Raw genomic sequence first — 17,920 nt, forward strand, 5'->3', positions numbered from 1 at the left:
ATGTGTGTTCGCGTCGTTCCTCGGTAGACACTAAGTGTCAATCACCTGTGGCACAAACCCACACACCAGCGGCACATACCCGCCCGTGGGTAATGTGCCACTGTCTGGCGGGACGTGTTTGACGACGTAAGTGACAAAATTGTGACTTTATTGAGGTCTTCAGCAGCGCTTCGTATTCGTCAAACCATCTTACCCTTCCATGCTAATTTTGGTTCAGGCCAAGTTAAGGGGGTGAACACGAGTGCCCTCCAACGTAAGCGGCTAGATAGATAGATAGATAGATAGATAGATAGATAGATAGATAGTTAGATATAGATTCGCTTAAAGTCGCTGAAGTTCGCTAAGAAACTCTTCGCATTTATTATAATGCTATTTGGCCTTATAACCAAAATGCCACTGTGCGCAAATACATACAATTAAATAAACGAAGCTTCTGAAAGGCAAATGTACGTTAACTCTCTTCTACCCGGAAATATGGGCACAAAACATCATAGCGTGTGTGGTAGAACAACCGCCTTTGACTCGGGCAGCCGCATTTAACTTATAGACACAACAACCACTCATAATCGACGAAAGTTTCTTGCATGTGGAGGTTATGCTTATCTAGACTACATTTGAATTATTGCCAAAGACATGAAGAGGAGCGAAGACGCCCTATGGGCGTGTGGGCGAAGGAGTACCCTAACCTACGTAACTCGAGGACTTACGAATGTAGTTGAAATCCAGCGAGTCGGCGTGGAAGTAAGCAATGGGCGGCAAGATGAAAATGGCGGTGCCCATATAAAACATAAAATCCCAGACGAAATTGGTGATCCAGTAGAGGAACGGCCCGATTCCCGTAATAATATGCAGGTGCTTTACCTGTGAGTAAAAAATAATGAAGCAAGCTTTAAATGCACTTCCAGCGAGGAGAAACGCATAAAGCTTCAGGCAGTGATCTATACAGTGTAGCCGAAGCCGAGCGAAACACCCTGTTAGCAGAATTAGTTGTAAGTGGGAAACAATGGGCACGTATTCGCCGTAACTGCGAACCTCACAGTCTAGCTAGGGCTGGGCATGACCGCTCTCTAAGATTGCAACAATGCGTCGTTGCTCTGTAAGTTTGAAAGTGCGTGTTGTGTCCTTCGCAAAGCAAAACGTTGAAGTATACATAGAAAATATGACCAACATACAGTGTAGAGCTTTTTTGTGTCTGCACCACCCGGGTGAACCTGTGATTTTTTTTTTCGAATTTTTAAACTTTTAAAACTGTTTAGCGTAGTCCTTGGGGGCCAGCTTACGCGCTTGACGCTAAATTATACCGACTATATTTTACTTGCAGGCTCTTTATCTCACATTTTTGGCAGTGCTGCTCATCCGAACCTCTAAAATTATTTCGACGCAGGGACATATCTTTAACTCCTAAAGAAGTAGCCTAATTTACCCTTCCAGTAATCTGGACAGCTTATGGATTAAAAGACCGCATTCCCGAGGCTTGTAATTTAATGTAGCTGGCCGATCGCTCACTAGCAAAGCACACTGAATACAAATGGTATGTCCGAATTCAGCCTTTCGGTCACGTCCCATCAGCATTCAGCATCCCGAATGCACGTGTTTTGAGCGCGGAGATCCCACAAAGTTGGAGCCATCAATGCTATTTCAAAGTTTTCTTGCAGAACTTCGCGGGGTATCACAGAATCTTGTCATGTCAAGCCAAGTCACAACAAATCACCACACCTTGTCGATTTCCCTTAATACAGCCATTCAGTCAAACACTATAGAATCGGTGTATATAAGGTCTGACCTCAAGTACTTTTTTTCATTAAGGTGTATTTGCTCCTCGCTCTTTAGAGTACCCATAGAGTAAAACGCCGAGCCTCACCTAGACATCAATATGGCAGATACACAAAATAAAGAGCACTCTTTTGTTAGTTAATGTTTACAGCCTGCATTACCGAGGCTTGTAATTTAATGCAGCTGACCGATCGCTGTTTCACCAGCAAAGCACACTGAATACAAGTGGTATGTCCAAAATCAGCCTTTCGGTCACGTCCCATTAGCATTCTGCATCCCGAATAAACTGCGTTCATGCAGACGAAGAAAACGTGAGGGTTGAATTCCACCCGCTGTAGTTGTATTTCAGTTAAGTCCAGACGCCGTAGGGCCATGCACTGGGCTTTAGGAAGTTCAGATATTCTGGGCGAAAGAGCCCTCCTTTACAGAATTTGTCTTAATGATACCACGGTTTTCGGACGTTAAACTATTCGAACTTCGGAAACGTGGTGGCTGTGGGTGTGGTTTGCCCTTCGAAATAAATACTTCGGGCATTTATAAGACGCTTCTTCGTCGCCTGCACATAACCATCATCACAAGGTGTTCTTCATTTTAAACGTTTGTGGGGACATATAATGAGTTTTGTGCCGTAAAAGACTGTTTCTGTTCACGTCTTCTAGGCCTACTAAAGGCGTGTAAAGCACTACATACTAATACTCATTATCTTAAACGAAATTGAAACGCGTTACTAGGAAGGCGCTGCTTGAAAAACATTGTGTCCACTTCATACTTAGACAAGCAATATATAAAAATGTCATGTGTTCAGCAGTGTCTCACACGCATTGTCATGTAAGACGGTAAAAATTAGGGGGCAAGCTGCAATGAAGGTCTTAATCATTTATGAAAACAATGTGATGAAATTTTTACATAATAATATTCACAAGGGCTTGTGCTGTGCCATGATACTATTGCTTTTTTTATATTCAAAGAGACACATAAATTTTTTAAAGTTTTCTACATATTTTCTTGCTCGGACTTTTCACAACAAGCCAAATATAAAACTCTGTACGATGTGCACCTATATGTGGGAAGCTTTATGGTACTCACAAATGCCTTAGGAAGTAGGTGAAGAAAACAGAATGGCTATATCTTCATATGATGTGGAATGGCTCAGGGTTCATTGACAGAAACTGCTCAGAAAATGGAAGCTGAGAAAATGCAGGTCTCAGAAATTGGAGCTAGAGGCTAAGAAAACCAATATAGGAAAAAAGCAGGGTCTATTTTTATTGTAGAAACGCATCGTTAATGCTATCTGGAGCTCGAATATCTCCTCTCTACAATTATGTTAATTATGCTTAGTATGGTGACTGTGTGCTAAAGGAAAGCTGCAGATACTCATTTTCCAAAGCTCCACTTTGTCATTGTTTTTGATGAGAGCACACTAATAAAATGCTTTTTTTTCTTGACTTACCTTACTTACGTTGGTCTAATAAATCCCCATGCAATAAACAAACATGGTCTCAGGATTGCAGAAAAAAGATAAATTGAAAAATTTTACATTTTGACCAAATTAATCATTCTTATTGCCACGTTCCCCCTAAAAAAATAAAAGTTTGGCAAGCTATACCTGCAGTGCCCGCTCGGCGATCGGAAAAAGCACAAAATTGCTGCACATCAGGCTGGACACCATGGGCAAAAATATGGAGCGCAGGATCTGAGGCAGCAGCTCTCGATAGGCGCCATGGCTCTCCCCGTGCTCTCCTTCACCACCCACATTGGCGCTGTCGAGCACAGTCACCTCGAAGCTGAACAGCACGTCAGTTTTACCGGTGATGAAGTGCAGGCGCCCATTGTTGAACAGCGTGAGTACCAATAGCGCCATGTGCTGGATCTCGCCGTTGTACCAGAGAACCGTTCTGAGAGGATCGTGAAATGACGAAGCGTTTGGGTGATCAGAATCCTCAATAATTAGTGTCCTAAATGAAAATACGAATGGAGGTATGGTGTGCTGATGGGCTCAATGGAAACAATTACTAAGCGACTGCTTTCAAGATACGGCGCTAGCGGAAAACTTGCCGGTTTCAGAGTGTAATCACCTAATAGTAACGCCGAACACAACACGATACGCTTATATTGAAATGTTGTGCTTCTCCATTCGTCGCACTGCTGAAGCGGATCGCAGAAGCCACATAGAAAAAGATCGAGGTTGCCATATTCTCAGCCTGCAGGGGGCGAAGCGACGCTAGCTGCTGTCATGAAAACCACCTGCTGTTTCAATGAGTTTTAATAAGTATCCTGACAATTAACTGGCCCTTATCCTACTGAGACATATGCTTCGAAATTATATTTATGTAAATACCTTTACATAAAGTATAAGTATCAATATCATAGCAATTTTATTTCTCTTAAGCACATTTCGTCAATATCCGCAAAACCTGAAGTAACCTATCAATTAGATGTGTTTGGAAGAAGCACAAAAAAATGTAACTCGCTGCCCCTACTGCTAATAACACTTAATGAGGTGCAGCGTCCTTCGCTTTGCCGATTCGTGCCTATCGCTTATTCTGAACAATTTTTCGCAGTGGTAGCTTAGTGACCTGACGGTGGTACCTTCCTTGTTCCAGCAGCTGCACGCCAAAGTGCGTCATGAAGACGTAATGACGCAAATTGTCCTTGGCCAACTGGAGCAGCCACTCGTCCACGTTTTCGTCAGGAAGGATGACCTCTACGGTGGTTACGCCTGGCCTTATTAAGGGCAGTATGTAGTCGACGTAGAACACTCCATCTTCTCTAACTTGTGCGAACCCCTGCAGAGCGACAATATGTTTGCCGCACAGGTACATCAATAAACGCGATAGCAACAAATTGGAATGTTCTACGAAGTAAGGCTATTCGTTTGCTTCTAAGTCATGATAATTGATCGAGTTTAACGTCCCAAAAACTTTGTTTGGTTGTAGAATACACTCTCATAGAGAGCGAGGTACTGTTTAATAATTTCCGGCAGATTGCTGGGTGGAGTTCCCACCTATATAGAAGCTAAGGAAGAGGCCGTGTCTCCCGGCTGCTTCCTTGGCCCCAACTTAGCAGTGCAGTCCGCCAACGCGCCCGAATGTTTTCATTGGAGGTTGCAATTTAAGCATCGCTGATTAATTCTGGACATTTTCATAGGATATGGACAAAGTGGCTCTGCAGGTACAGTACTGGTATAGATTAGTGTTATAGATTTTGGGATATACGTGGTGCATGACTACGGGGTTCGTGTGTGTGCGTGTTTGTAGCTGCCGCCACAGAACGGACTGAACCCGATTTAGGTTGGCGTGAGGTGGAGGGTACTTCCGCATTTGCATTCGGTAGTGTTGAGATATGTCACAAAATTTAGTGAACCGATCGTCCCATTCCCATACCAGCGAAGAAAAGTTCGTTTGCGTGGCCACTTCGTCTAACGCGATTGGGCAAGTATAGATGTCAAGCCACGTTGTAAGCCACGTCATTCGGACTGACGACCGGGTTACTTAGAGGTATGTGGGCTGGGAACCAAACAATGTCTACACGTTTGTCCGCCTCGTGAATTTTGCCTGTACTAAGAATCCGCAATGCCTCGGGGGAGATTCTGCCACTGGCGTAGTTTCGAACGGCCACCAGGGAGTCGTTTTATCACATATGAGACTTCATGTGGTCTATGACCATCGAGATTGTCACTTCCTCTGCCGTTTCTACGTATCGTGAGATGATTGATGCGCTGCTTTTGCATTGTTGTTAGTGATCTACGACAGCAGCCGCGAAGCGGTGACGTTCTTGGTAGCGTGCTGCGTCGACAAAGACCACCTCATGGTTGAGCCCAAAAATCTTGAACTTGGCTCTGGCTCTACTGACAAGTCTGCTTTTGTCGTGTTCAGGGTGCATGTTTTTTAGTATGTGTGGTACTATGAGCTCAGCACGGATAGTGGGTGGTATATTATGTTTGTCTCTGTGTAAAATGTGGTAAGAAATTCTGAGATAGGGTAGAATCTGGCCAATCATGGCTTACTCTTGGCTAATCACTTGAATCGGAAAATTTGTTGTGCCTCGATAAATTCCTCAAGGGTAAAATGTAAACCCAGTTGAAGGGGGAGTTAAGTGCTGGTGTTTCAAGGCAAACCTAGCGCTTGTTTTTGACTTCTCCTAATTAGAATTTGGAGTTTTGACTTTTCTGCAGTGAGCCATTCGTATTAAGTCACAGGACAGCTCCAGAAATTTTGTTCATATGGGGTTTTATATTTAAGTACATCTAAGTCTACAACTACATGGGCCTGAATCATTTTCACCTTCATAGAAAACGCAGCTGCGGGGCCATGATTCAATCGTATGACCTGCAATTAAGTCAGCTGTGGAGCGCCGTGACCCCTTGATCACCGCTGGTAAACACAGCCGCTGCATTGAATGGCGCAGCGTTCGTGCTACTTTTGAATTCAAAACGATCTTGGCGACGAGAACTCGACACGCACAAAAGTATGAACCGTTGTTTAGAACCTGTAAAGACAGGGCGTGCGCTACCCCAGGTGACTCCACCCAGATGGTAAATGGATGTCCTTTGTTCCGGAGTGACAGGCAAATCCGTGGCTAGAAAATTTTTCGGTAGAGGGGGACACAAGCTAGAAACCTCGACTTTCTAAAAAAAATACTGATTCTCAGTATCTTTAGTATTTCTTTTCACTAGAACACCACCTTCATAAATATTGCGGGGGAGGCTAGAGCGACCTTACTGGCTGTGGTCCTCAACAAAGGCGTCTCTACCCACCCCTTTTTTCAGCAACCTTCATGCTTCTTTCGCACGGCGGAGACACCAGGCTCATTTCATCACCGTTCGAGCCATATTCGTCGGAAGAGCTTCGCTGCTTTCACAAAGCACATCATGCCGGAAGATGGTGATCACTTGGACTTGTTTGGAACATGGCAGCGGCAGAAAAACTGCGTCTAACAGTGTCGCTTGCAGATATATCTCTCTCTTTGCTGCACACATGAAGTACACGAGAGCTTTCATCATGCAGACTAGCGCGTTACCTAATTTGTTCACCGAGTACATTGAAAAAGTGGAATTGTCTTACCGCCTTAAGGGCTGAAGTTAATAACTGTAGTTTTAATGTGTACTTTACCAGTGACCTCAGAACTCTTTTTTGCTGCGGTTGGTGAACAAATCGTAACTGCTATGTTTCATATTCTTTCATGTGTGGCGCTATTTCCCTTTTTAGTGCTTCACGATGTTACTTCTATTTTTCTTCCTTTTTCCTCTTTTTCAAATGTCCTGATATAAATTTATTGGCTAACATAGTGTGTAATATTGTAGTATTACCAATGTATTACATAATGTAGGTATTATTCTATTAAAAAAATCACTACTTTTATTCTTGTGAACGTACGTAATGCCCTATTCTAGGTAATCCATGTGGGCCCTGTAGATAATAAATAAATGAATAAACGTTAAAATTTAGAGAACGACGACTATAGAATTACATCTGTACTATTGTATTACGCCTGCTGTGCTGTGAAGCAAGGGTTGGTGCATCTACCACCAATTTGAGCCCTACGCCAGTACATGGGTCGTCTTTGAAATGATCTTTGAAATGCCTCTTTCATTGCATTTTACACCAACCCATTCCAATGTTTCACAGTGTGGCACGAAGTCACTAGAACCGCTCATTAAAGCTATGGCGTCATCATTTTAATTTACCACCATTGTCATAATGCTTTTCAACATCGACATATTACCTCATATTACACATCTCTCGCGCAACTCATGCTAGAGCTCGAGACGCGTTCGAGCGAAAAGAACGAGCACGCTTTTGGCGAACTGACCACCGGCAGCCTCAGCTGCTCTGCTTTTGCTGTGTTCGAATAACAGTGGCGAAATTGACACCGACACGATGGCTGCATTCGCGTATCTCACATTCCTCGCTAGACAATGCATGGGAAGACCGAAAAACCCGCGTCAAAATGGCACACGAGGAAGTAACTACGAACCCACTGATTAGAAGCTGTGTGTTTATGACTTGGCTTAGCCTTTCATACATTGATTTGAGGCCGCCGCACCGTGTTCGTAAATGAAAACAAAGAGAGACACAGTTACGTTGATTACGGTCTTAATAACTGCGTGAAAAAGGCTTATGAACACATCAAACGCGCAGTTGTTAGTTATCAAAGCAGAGAAAAATTGTAGAGGGTAGAGGTAGACGATTCGGGTGAGTTTTTCAAGGTGAAATAATCACTACACTACTTGCTCATCCGCGCAGTTTGTGTGCGTTCAACTCTTTCCGTGAGACACAGGGAGAGAGCGGAGAGAAGATCCGTTTCTTTCAGTCATGCTGAACCTACTACCCAGGCAGTAAATCCTAACTCACGTAAGGTAACCTGAACGCAGATTGTAAAAAACGTAAAGTTATTTCGAAAAACGTTGGCACTGTATTTTTCGCAATGAAATTCGTTTTGCATTCCTGTTTCGTGAAATATGACGTCTACTTTTTTAGTATGCTTCAGTGAAACAGCGTTGTTATTTGTAAAGATGTCTTAGAAAGAAACTCAACATTGCTGGGATCAGACACTCGAAAGAGATAAAGATGACAAGTAAATAGGACCGAAGGAATACATTCGCTTTTCTTCGTTGAGAATGCAGAACTCACCTAACTAAATACAAAATGAGATGTTTTTATTTAACACTGGGAAAAACGTCAATCCATTCGTAATATAAAAATTTCTAGCTATTCATGCAAAACGCTCCGTTTATGCCTCGCATCTAAAAGTCGAGACCTAGCAATTGCACGTCCTGTGTTGGTTTAGTCAGTTCGAGATTGAATGACAAGACGTTCCTGCGTCTGTCTGTTCTAAATAAAGACAGCATAAAAGGCAAAAATGCTTCTCATTTGATCGCCTTTCATGCGATCTGCATTACTTTTTCGTAATAGGAAGGTATATAATTATCATAAAACGAGGCCTTGGACGTCGGCATCGCTAAACTGTCTCCAGTATTGTGTATATACCATACTTAAGTCCACGCATGGTCGTACGGATCTATACCAAGTATGTCGGCGCATCATAGCGCTTTCTCAATTCGTACTCAGTCACACTGAGCGTGTAAGGGCAAAACTGCAGAATTTCACTGTGGCGTCTGCTTTATTTTCGAGAGGGAACACCAAATACAGAGAGAATAATAGTTAACAACAAAAAATTACCACCATACTGTTTATGTTATGCCGGTCAGCATGTCTTCATTTGTTGATATAATATTAGAAGCAATGAATTAGACACACATTCAACAGCGTGCTCCAAATTTTGTTTTTGTTTTTTCAGAATCTAGATGGGAGACGACAGATGGAAACGCGTAGCGGGATAATCAGGGTGAGCAGTGGATTTGCCTCAAAAAGGTTGGCCAACGTTTCGATAGGAGGACCTATCTTTGTCGAATGCACCTTGTCATCCTTGGCATGTTAGTTAAAACTAACAAAGGACCACGCTGAAAAATAGTCTTACATTGGCCTTGCCCACAAGCTCGACGAAGCTGTAAGAGAGCGTGTTGCCCACGTGTTCGGCAACGATGACGTTCCGGTACAGTGCCACGTCCTCGAAAGTGAAGAGCAGCCAGAGCAGCATCATGGGCAGCAGCCAACTGAACAGCGGGATCTTGAGCTGCCGCGAGACGCAGGTGGCTCGCTTGCAGAACACCGCCCACATGCGGCGTGCGCATCCCGGATTCGAGGAGACCGTGCTCACCATTACGTTTACTAAGGTGTCTGCACGAAGGCGAAATACAATTTGTCAATTGATTCCTGTATAGCCTGACCTTTTTAACGAATGATGAATCGACTGTAATTGCTGGGTATATCTGCCCCAAAGTCACGATACCACGGTTAGGGACGCTATGTTCCCGAATGAAAGAAACAGAATCATTTTAGAACATTGGGACGTTGGGCAAGTTGGTGCACAGTTTAATAAAATATTTGTCGCGCAACTCAGCTAAGCAGGGGAAAAAAAGCGTCGACGAAGTTGAGCGCCGGACAGCTCGCTCATTTTTTACTCACATCACCCAATTATATATGCTTCCAGAAGGCGCGCGAAGAGGAGGTGCAGCACAAGCAACTCTCACATTGCATAAAAAATGGAGCAAAGCTATAGCACAGTGCTATCTAGAAATAGGAATTCTTTCTTGTACAAAATGATCGACGAGCCACTGACGCATTGGTTCCCCATCATCTGTATCTGATATGCATCTAGTATTTCGCCTGCTAACGTCTGCCTGATTCATTCTATCAGAAGAGTTCGTCCAAACAGTGGTGCGCAGCCGCACGAAGCACAACGAAATGGCAAGTCCACACATGGTCGTGCGCATCTATACTAAGCACGTCGGCGCAGCAAAAAGCTTTCTCAATTCATACTTAGTCGCACTTGAGCGTGCAAGGGCAAAACTGCGAAATTTCGCTGCAGCGGCTCCTCTATTCTCGATAGATGGAACACCAAATACAGGGAATGCGGGCACAGAGCTCCAAGAGCTAGTTGGGGGCCTAGAATACCACTGAAACGTCCCGCCTGTTTGGAACATTATTTTTTCAAATTGTGGGCTAAACCCGTGGTTTCTTTTCCTGCACAGCCTCGTGCTTCCTGCTGCACCATTTAAGCTTCCGAACCAGAGATTCGGACACCGTGGTAATGGCCCCCAAAGGAAAACCTGCTGAAACCAGCCTTGAAAGCAGCTCCTGACAACTGTCCTTCACGGGGGGATTGCACGACTTCAACAACACATACCGCCGACACAATGTCGCAGTGGCTCTGTGGCGAATACTGTGCAGAAATCTGCGCAGCCACGTTTCGTCTGTGGTTAGGGCGGCGTGACACGGCCACTTCCTGCAATACGCTTACGATAAGGGACAGTTCCACCGCCGCTTGATCACTGGCTTACGTCACCACTAGTGATTATAAAACCTAAGCTGCCAAGCTCGGTTCATTCATTTCTCGGTTACTTCTGACAATACTTCTGAATAGCATGGCGTCGGTGTGTTCCATGTGATGCTTTTCCTATAGATCGAATAAACAATTGTGTTTTCCTGTTGATTTGATTTGATTGATATGTGGGCTTTAACGTTTCAAAAGTATACATGGTTATGAGAGACGCCGTAGTGGAGGACGCCGCAAATTTTCACCTCCTGGGGTTTTTTAACGGGCACCCAAATCTGAACACACGGGCCTACTGCATCTAAAATGGATGTCTGTCATGTTGATATCCGTCTTTCGTGAACAGAGAATCCCACAGCTGTTTTCGTGGTTTTCACGGGTGCAGAATCATAAGGTAGGAGGTATTCCGTGCATGGGGGCTGTATAGTCAGGACGAATGTGTAGCGCTTAATGACAGGTTAATGAAAAAAACTTCGAATAATCGTCATGAGGTAGCTCATCCGTAAACGTCAAGCCTTTACCGTGCTGTATAAAAGCAGATAAAACTTTCTTTACATCGTCCCGAGAATTTGATTGATATGTGAAATGTAACGTCCCGAAACCACCATGTGATTATCAGAAGACGCCGTGGTGGAGGGCTCCGAAAATTTCGACCACCTGGAATTCTTTAAGGGCACTAAAATCTGAACAAACGGGCCTACAACATTGCCGCCTCCATTGGCAAACGCAGTCGCCAAAGCCAGGATTCGATCTCGCGACCTGCGCATCAGCAGCCGAGCACGTCAGCCACTACACCACCACGGTGGGGCATCGTCACAAGGAGTCACAGTGTTAAAGGTGCTTAAAAATGCAAGAAACTCGTCATCTTTTCTTTAATGCAATGTGATAGTCACTTGTGCAGCGCTCCATCCTTGTGCGCAATCTGGAATCATGTATATTTCGGTGATGTGAAGAAATAACCGAGTCTCACACCCTAACCTGTCTCCTCCTTTATTCCATGCTAATCTCAGTAGCGCAGCAAATATTTCATTGAAAAAATTGAATCGCTCTTGCAGAAAGCGTGTACATGAGCTAAGAACGCTCAAAATTTCGTTTTACTACACCAGATCAGTTTTTTAGGTTATATTTTTAAAAGATGTTGAAAGGCTGCTTACAGCACAGAACCATGTCTTTATGTCTGCACGTTTCCGTTGGCAGTTTAACCAGTTTTCATGTTATTGGCCCTTGTGCCATAACGCTCCATTTATCATCAGTTTTCATCTCATGGAAGAGCACTAATTCCAGGCATGATGATTTCAAGCTATGCTCCCTTATGAGTACCGCCCCTCATGATTCTTAAAGCATTCATGACCGTTGGCAATTACACAGTCTTTGTATTTTGTTCCTTGAGTCACAACCGGTGACACTTGATAGATGGAAAAAATCAAGATTTTGAGAGATGGAAAATGAAGATTGAGAGATGGAAAATCAAGATTTCTGTCTTAAATATTGTTTTGTTTGACCAGATCGATTGGGCAAGCGATGAAGCATCACTACAGACTCATTACGTATTTTCGCTCCAAAAAAAAGTAATAGAATAAATATCTTATCCCAAAAGTTGCCATGGTACTGCGCCATACAGAGGAATGATCACAGGAAAAGAAAGCGACACTTCGAGAAAGCAGAAGTCGTGAATCTCCCCCACAAATAAGCCCTGATTTAGAAGTTGGAGTGATTTGATAACAACAAATATCATTCACTACATAGCTGTTAATATTTATCGCTTAGTATACTTGTATATTATAATCTAAAAATTGTTTGGAAATTTTAAATCAGTTACGTGTCATTGCGGCATTCGCAGAAAAAGCATCGCCAAAAATGGATTAATTGTTCAAATCTAGCAGTTTTGTGGCGTTCACCTAAGGTGGACGTGGACGCACTAATACTGTACAGGAGCTGTATACTGTAGTCCGTGAGCAATTCGGGCCCATTTCTTAGTTGAAATTAACTACAACACTTAAGTCATACGTTTGACCGTTTTTTTATAGTTATTTTTTTCATTCGGTTGCCACGTTTTCACAAACGTTATTTTTACACACAAATTCAAAGCAATATAAACTTTCGTCCAGCTCGTAGGTAAGCAACAGCAGGCTGAAATTTTGCAATTACTTAAGAAAAAAGCTGCGCATGGTGTAAGACCAACCCTTGGTTTCGATCATGGACGCATCATGCTGCTTGATGGTCTCGGTGAGCTTATGGCTGTGCTCGTGGTGTTCTTCGGCGACACCTATGAGGACGTCTTCGAGTGAGGTCACCGTCAAGCCCAGCGACTCGATGCCCAAGTGTCTGCTCTGCTTTTCGATGTCCTGTAACGTTGAAAGATTATAATATTTTTCTCTGATTCACTGCACTCCACTTGACGCTTGGTCGCATCTAGAAAATGATAGGGGAGATAAGGAAGCAATTTAAACAAATTTCCGCTATTGCGTTCAACGTCTACTTCTGCAACTTCGAAGGGGGCCGAATATGTTGTAAGTGTAGGGATAGAACGCGCATACTAAAAATGATTGCCTACAAAAACACAGGGGTGGCTGGCAGTGCTTTTAGTCAAATGGGGTGTGCGCATGAAGTCATTCACTTTGCTCCTTTAAAGATAAACAAAGTATGTGTTACTCTTTTCGTGGAACTACGACTTGTCACGGATATCATTATCATCATCATCAGCCTGATTACGTCCACTGCAGGACAAACGCCCCTCACGTTCCGCCAGTCAACTCGGTCCAATGCTTGCTGCTGCCAATTTCTACTCGCAAACCTCTTTTAATCTCATCTGCCCACCTAACCTTCTGTCTACCCTTAACCCGCTTGCCTTCTCTGGGAATCCAGTTTGTTAACCTTAATGACCAGTGATTATCCTGTCTATGCGCTACATGACCAGCTCATGTCCATTTTTTTTCTTGATTTCAACTAAGATATCTTTAACCCCAGTTTGCTCCCTAATCTCCTCTGCTCTTTTCTTGTCGCTCAAGGTTACACCTACCATTTTTCTTTCCGTTGCTCACTGCGCCGTCCTCAATTTAAGCTAAACCCTCTTTGTAAGTGTCCAGATTTCTGCTCCGTAGCTAGGTACCGGCAATATGCAGCTGTTATATACCTTCCTCTTGAGAGATATAGTGGCAATCTACCAGTCATGAGTTGAGAGTGCTTGCCAAATGTGCTCCACCCCATTCTGATAGTTCTAGATACTTGAATCTCGTGGTGCGGCTCCGCAGTTATTACCTGTCCTAAGTAGACGTAGTCTTTTACAACTTCAAGTGCACTGTTACCTATCTCGAAGCGCTGTTCTCTTCCGAGGTTGTTCTACATTACTTTCGTTTTCTGCAGATAAATTTTCGGACCGACTTTTCTGCTCACCTTGTCTAACCCCGTAATCATGAGTGGCCATTCGTCCCCTAAATTACTCATCAATACAATGTCATCGGCGAAGTGCAGGTTACTAAGGTACTCTCCATTAACTCTTATGCCTGACTGTTTACATTCTAGGCCTCTGAAAACCTCCTGTAAGCACGCGGTAAATAGAATTGGGGATATTGTATCCCCCTGCCTTACACCCTTCTGGATTGGTAGTTTGTTGCTTTCTTTATGAAATACTATGGTAGCAGTTGATCCCCTGTAGATTTCTTCCAGGATGTTTATATATTCTTCGTCGACGCCCTGATTCCACAGTGTCTGCATGACTGCTGAAATTTCAACTGGATCAAACGCCTTCTCGTAATCTATGAAGGCTACGTATTGTGGTTGGCTATGTTCTGAGCATTTCTCTATTACCTGATTGATAGTATGAATGTGGTCGATTGTTGACTAGCCTGTTCGAAATTCTGCTTGTTTTTTTGGTTGATTGAATTCTAATGTCTTAATTCTGTAAGCAGTTAGCTTTATACATAGCTTCTATACTACGGAACGCAAGCTGATCGGCCTGTAATCCTTAGAGTCCTTGTCATCTCCTTTCTTATGTATTAAGATGATGTTGTCATTCTTCCAAGATTCTGGTACTCTTCCCGTCAGGAGACACCTCGTAAACAGTGTCGCTAGTTTCTCTAACACAATCTGTCTTCCATCTTTCAGCAGATCCGATGCTACCTGATTCTCACCAGCAGCTTTGCCTCTTTGCATGCTCTCTAAGGCTTTTCTGACTTCTATCATTACTGGTGGAGTGTCATCTGGGTTTCATCTAGGTCTTATATCAAGGTCGTGGTTGTGCTGGCTACTCTACAGATATCTGTAAAACTTCCTTGCTAATTTTACTATCCTATTCATATTGCTAGTTACCTTGCCTTCTTTGTCCCTTAGTGCATACATTTGTTGTTTTGTTTTGCCTATCCCAAGTTTTCTCATCACTGCTTTGACGCTTCCTCCGTTCTTCAGAGCGTGTTCAATTCTCTCCATGTCATACCTACTTACGTTGTATACATTACGCTTATTAATCAACTTAGAAAGCTCTACCAACTCTATTTTGTCGGTTGTACTTGAGGCTTTCATGCTTTGACGCTCCCTAATGCGATTATTCGTTTCCTAGGACAGCTAGCCAGTGTCCTGTCTAACTACAGTACCCCCCGCACACTCCGTAATGATACTCGTCATATTATCACTGATTTCGTCAACGCCAATGCTGCTTTCCTCGATAAGAGCCGAGTACCTGTGCTGAAGCGTGACTCTGAATTCTTGTACTTTCCCTCTCAGTGCTAGCTCAATAACTGGCTTCTTGCGTATACGTTGCTGTCATTCCTTCTTCAAGTATAGGCGAATTCGGGACCGTACCATTCTATGATCACTGCATCGTACCTTGCCAAGCGCTTCCACATCTTGCACGATGCCGGAGTGTGGACTCAGTATAAAGTCTATTTCGTTATTTTCGCCATTAGGGCTCCTTCATGACCACTTACGGTTCCCTCGCTTTCGGTAGAAGGTATTCAGAAACCGTAAATTATTGCGTTATGCGAATTCTACTGGTAGCTCCCGTATGACATTTCTACTACCGATGCCATAATCTCCTACTGCCTGGTCTCCAGCTTGTTTCTTGCCTATTTTTGCATTAAAGTCTCCCATGAGTACAGTATACTGTGTTTTTACCTTACTCATCGCCATTTTCACGTCTTTTAGGAGATGCGTTAACAAACTTTTGGTTGGTACAACTCTTAAACAATACCATAAAAATACCAAAAAGAACTCACCTGTATTCTTAAAGACACATCTAGCCTACTAGTAAGGACTCGCAAAAATGAATCGAAGGACTGCTTTCTTTAGAACGTGACCCTGACTTGCTGCCTGTGTTATATAATGCACGAGTTTCGTACCAAAAGTAAGATACCCATATTTTTACAAATAAAATTTATTATTGTTATCAATTGATACGTCATTGAAAACCTTACAAACTTGTCTAGTTTTCAATCTCGCTTCCATTTTTCGACACACTTTTGAAGATTGCGTTCCTGCGTTTGTATTGCTCAGTTAAGGAAGCCTCCCACCAACCCATTGAGGAAGCGCATCGCCTCTGCTCAGACTTGATCGTCTCTCTTGAAGGCAGGTGGCACAGAACCAGACTGATGCCACGGACGAGATTGTTGTTTTGTTTCTGGTGCATAATCAAACACCCACGTTTATTCTCCCGTGACGACAGAGTCCAACAACTTCACTTTGTTGCCTTCCTACAACAACAATAAGTTGCCTCCCTGCACAATTTGCGGACGTGCTGAACGGACATGCACTATTCACAATAAACCTATGTCATTTGCCTATGAACCTTCATGGGTGGCCGTTTCCTAGCGTGGAGAAAGTGAAGTAATGCTCAAACGTCGCACTCGACGGGAGCGGTGATTAACACTTCAACTCCGACGGCTGCCAAGCGAACACTGAGTGATGTAGCGAATCGCGCATGAATGTGCTTGAGAGAGGGGATCCACTGTTCCCGGTACTGTTGTTGGAATTACCGTAGCACCTTCTCTCAAAGCTGTAGCTCAATGGGAACCTCAGTTTTGATACAGACTTCGAACAACTGCGTCAAACATGTCGGGTGAACTCACCCGAAACATGTTGATGATGCGTTTAGTGGAGGGAGTATGTCCCAGAAGGAAGGTGACCTAGTTGAAGGAGTCGCTCTGCAGTTTCACTTTAGGTGCATACTTGCGCAGAAGCATCTCTATGCGTGACACGTCGCAAGTGGCGCTCTTGTAGATTAACATGCGGTAGCCAGTGTTGAAGCGCTGCTTTAGGAATGTCGGAGAGCCGGCGCATCTGGACAAACAAAAACAGCGAGCTTTCATTTTTATGTGCCTAAATAAATGTCTCCTTAATGTTAAAATGAATAAGGTCCTTTTTTCAGCACTATTATGGCGCAAATTACCTATTATAGACAACTCTGTCAGTGGGAGTTATAGAAGCGTTGGCATTTGATTAGTTATGCAAACTTCAGATTATATAGAGTTCGAAGATAATCAGTTACGTAGCTCTCAGAGCGACGATAGTTATAGCGCGAGAACAGAACAACGACACAAAGACAAGAGGGACACGTGTCCTTTGTGTCCTTCCTGTCTCTGTGTCCTTCCTGTCTCTGTGCTATAACTATCGTCATGTCATACCAACTAGCCCAAGCTGCCACACTTCTAAGGGCGAGCCCCGCCGCGGTGGTCTAGTGGCTAAGGTTCTCGGCTGCTGAGCCGCAGGTCGCGGGATTGAATCCCGGCTGCGGCGGCTGCATTTCCGATGGAGGCGGAAATGCTGTAGGCCCCTGTGCTAAGATTTGGGTGCATGTTAAAGAACCCCAGGTGGTCGAAATTTCTTGAGCCCTCCACTACGACGTCTCTCATAATCATATGGTGGTTTAGGGAAGTTAAACCCTACATATCATCATCATCAGCTTTCTGAGCGAGTTGGTTTGTAGTTACAGGAAAAAATAACCAGCGAAAAACCACACGAAGACAGCGAAAAAGAACCAGCGCTTGTCCTGTGTGGTGTTGTTCTTCGCTGTCTCCATGTGGTTTTTCACTGGTTCTGTTTTTTCTTATGTTCGAAGATAATCATAGCTAATGCAAACAACCCCAACCGAACGATTCTTAATTGCTAAACTTTCATTCGTAGTTGTCCTCCAGGGACACTTGTCACGTAACAACGTTGTGTTCATTGTTAGTACAACTATTATACAATGTGATAATGTGGTAGGCGTGCAATATGCTGTATTATTGACTGAAAGGAAAGAGCCGCAAAAAATAAACTCCAG

At 43.6% G+C, this 17,920-nt stretch overlaps 2 protein-coding genes across 2 annotated transcripts in view; both read right to left on the reverse strand.

Annotated features, from left to right (window-relative positions):
- LOC119186252 (phospholipid-transporting ATPase ABCA3) overlaps positions 1-16,736 on the reverse strand; it is a 51,049-nt gene extending 34,313 nt beyond the window's left edge. Inside the window, exons 1-6 of the mRNA XM_075883610.1 lie at positions 16,728-16,736; positions 12,851-13,013; positions 9,253-9,512; positions 4,363-4,559; positions 3,380-3,668; positions 708-861 (exon numbers count right to left, since the gene is read on the reverse strand). Coding sequence (XP_075739725.1) covers positions 708-861; positions 3,380-3,668; positions 4,363-4,559; positions 9,253-9,512; positions 12,851-13,013; positions 16,728-16,736 — 1,072 coding nt within the window. The remainder of the gene's footprint in view (positions 1-707; positions 862-3,379; positions 3,669-4,362; positions 4,560-9,252; positions 9,513-12,850; positions 13,014-16,727) is intronic.
- Positions 16,737-16,784: 48 nt separating this feature from the next.
- Positions 16,785-17,920, reverse strand: part of LOC142785159 (phospholipid-transporting ATPase ABCA3-like) — a 31,344-nt gene continuing 30,208 nt past the window's right edge. Inside the window, exon 13 of the mRNA XM_075883611.1 lies at positions 16,785-16,938. Within this exon, the coding sequence (XP_075739726.1) occupies positions 16,785-16,938 (154 nt within the window). The remainder of the gene's footprint in view (positions 16,939-17,920) is intronic.

The sequence above is a fragment of the Rhipicephalus microplus genome, unplaced genomic scaffold, assembly GCF_043290135.1.
Source record: "Rhipicephalus microplus isolate Deutch F79 unplaced genomic scaffold, USDA_Rmic scaffold_18, whole genome shotgun sequence".
In the NCBI taxonomy this organism is placed as follows: domain Eukaryota; kingdom Metazoa; phylum Arthropoda; class Arachnida; order Ixodida; family Ixodidae; genus Rhipicephalus; species Rhipicephalus microplus.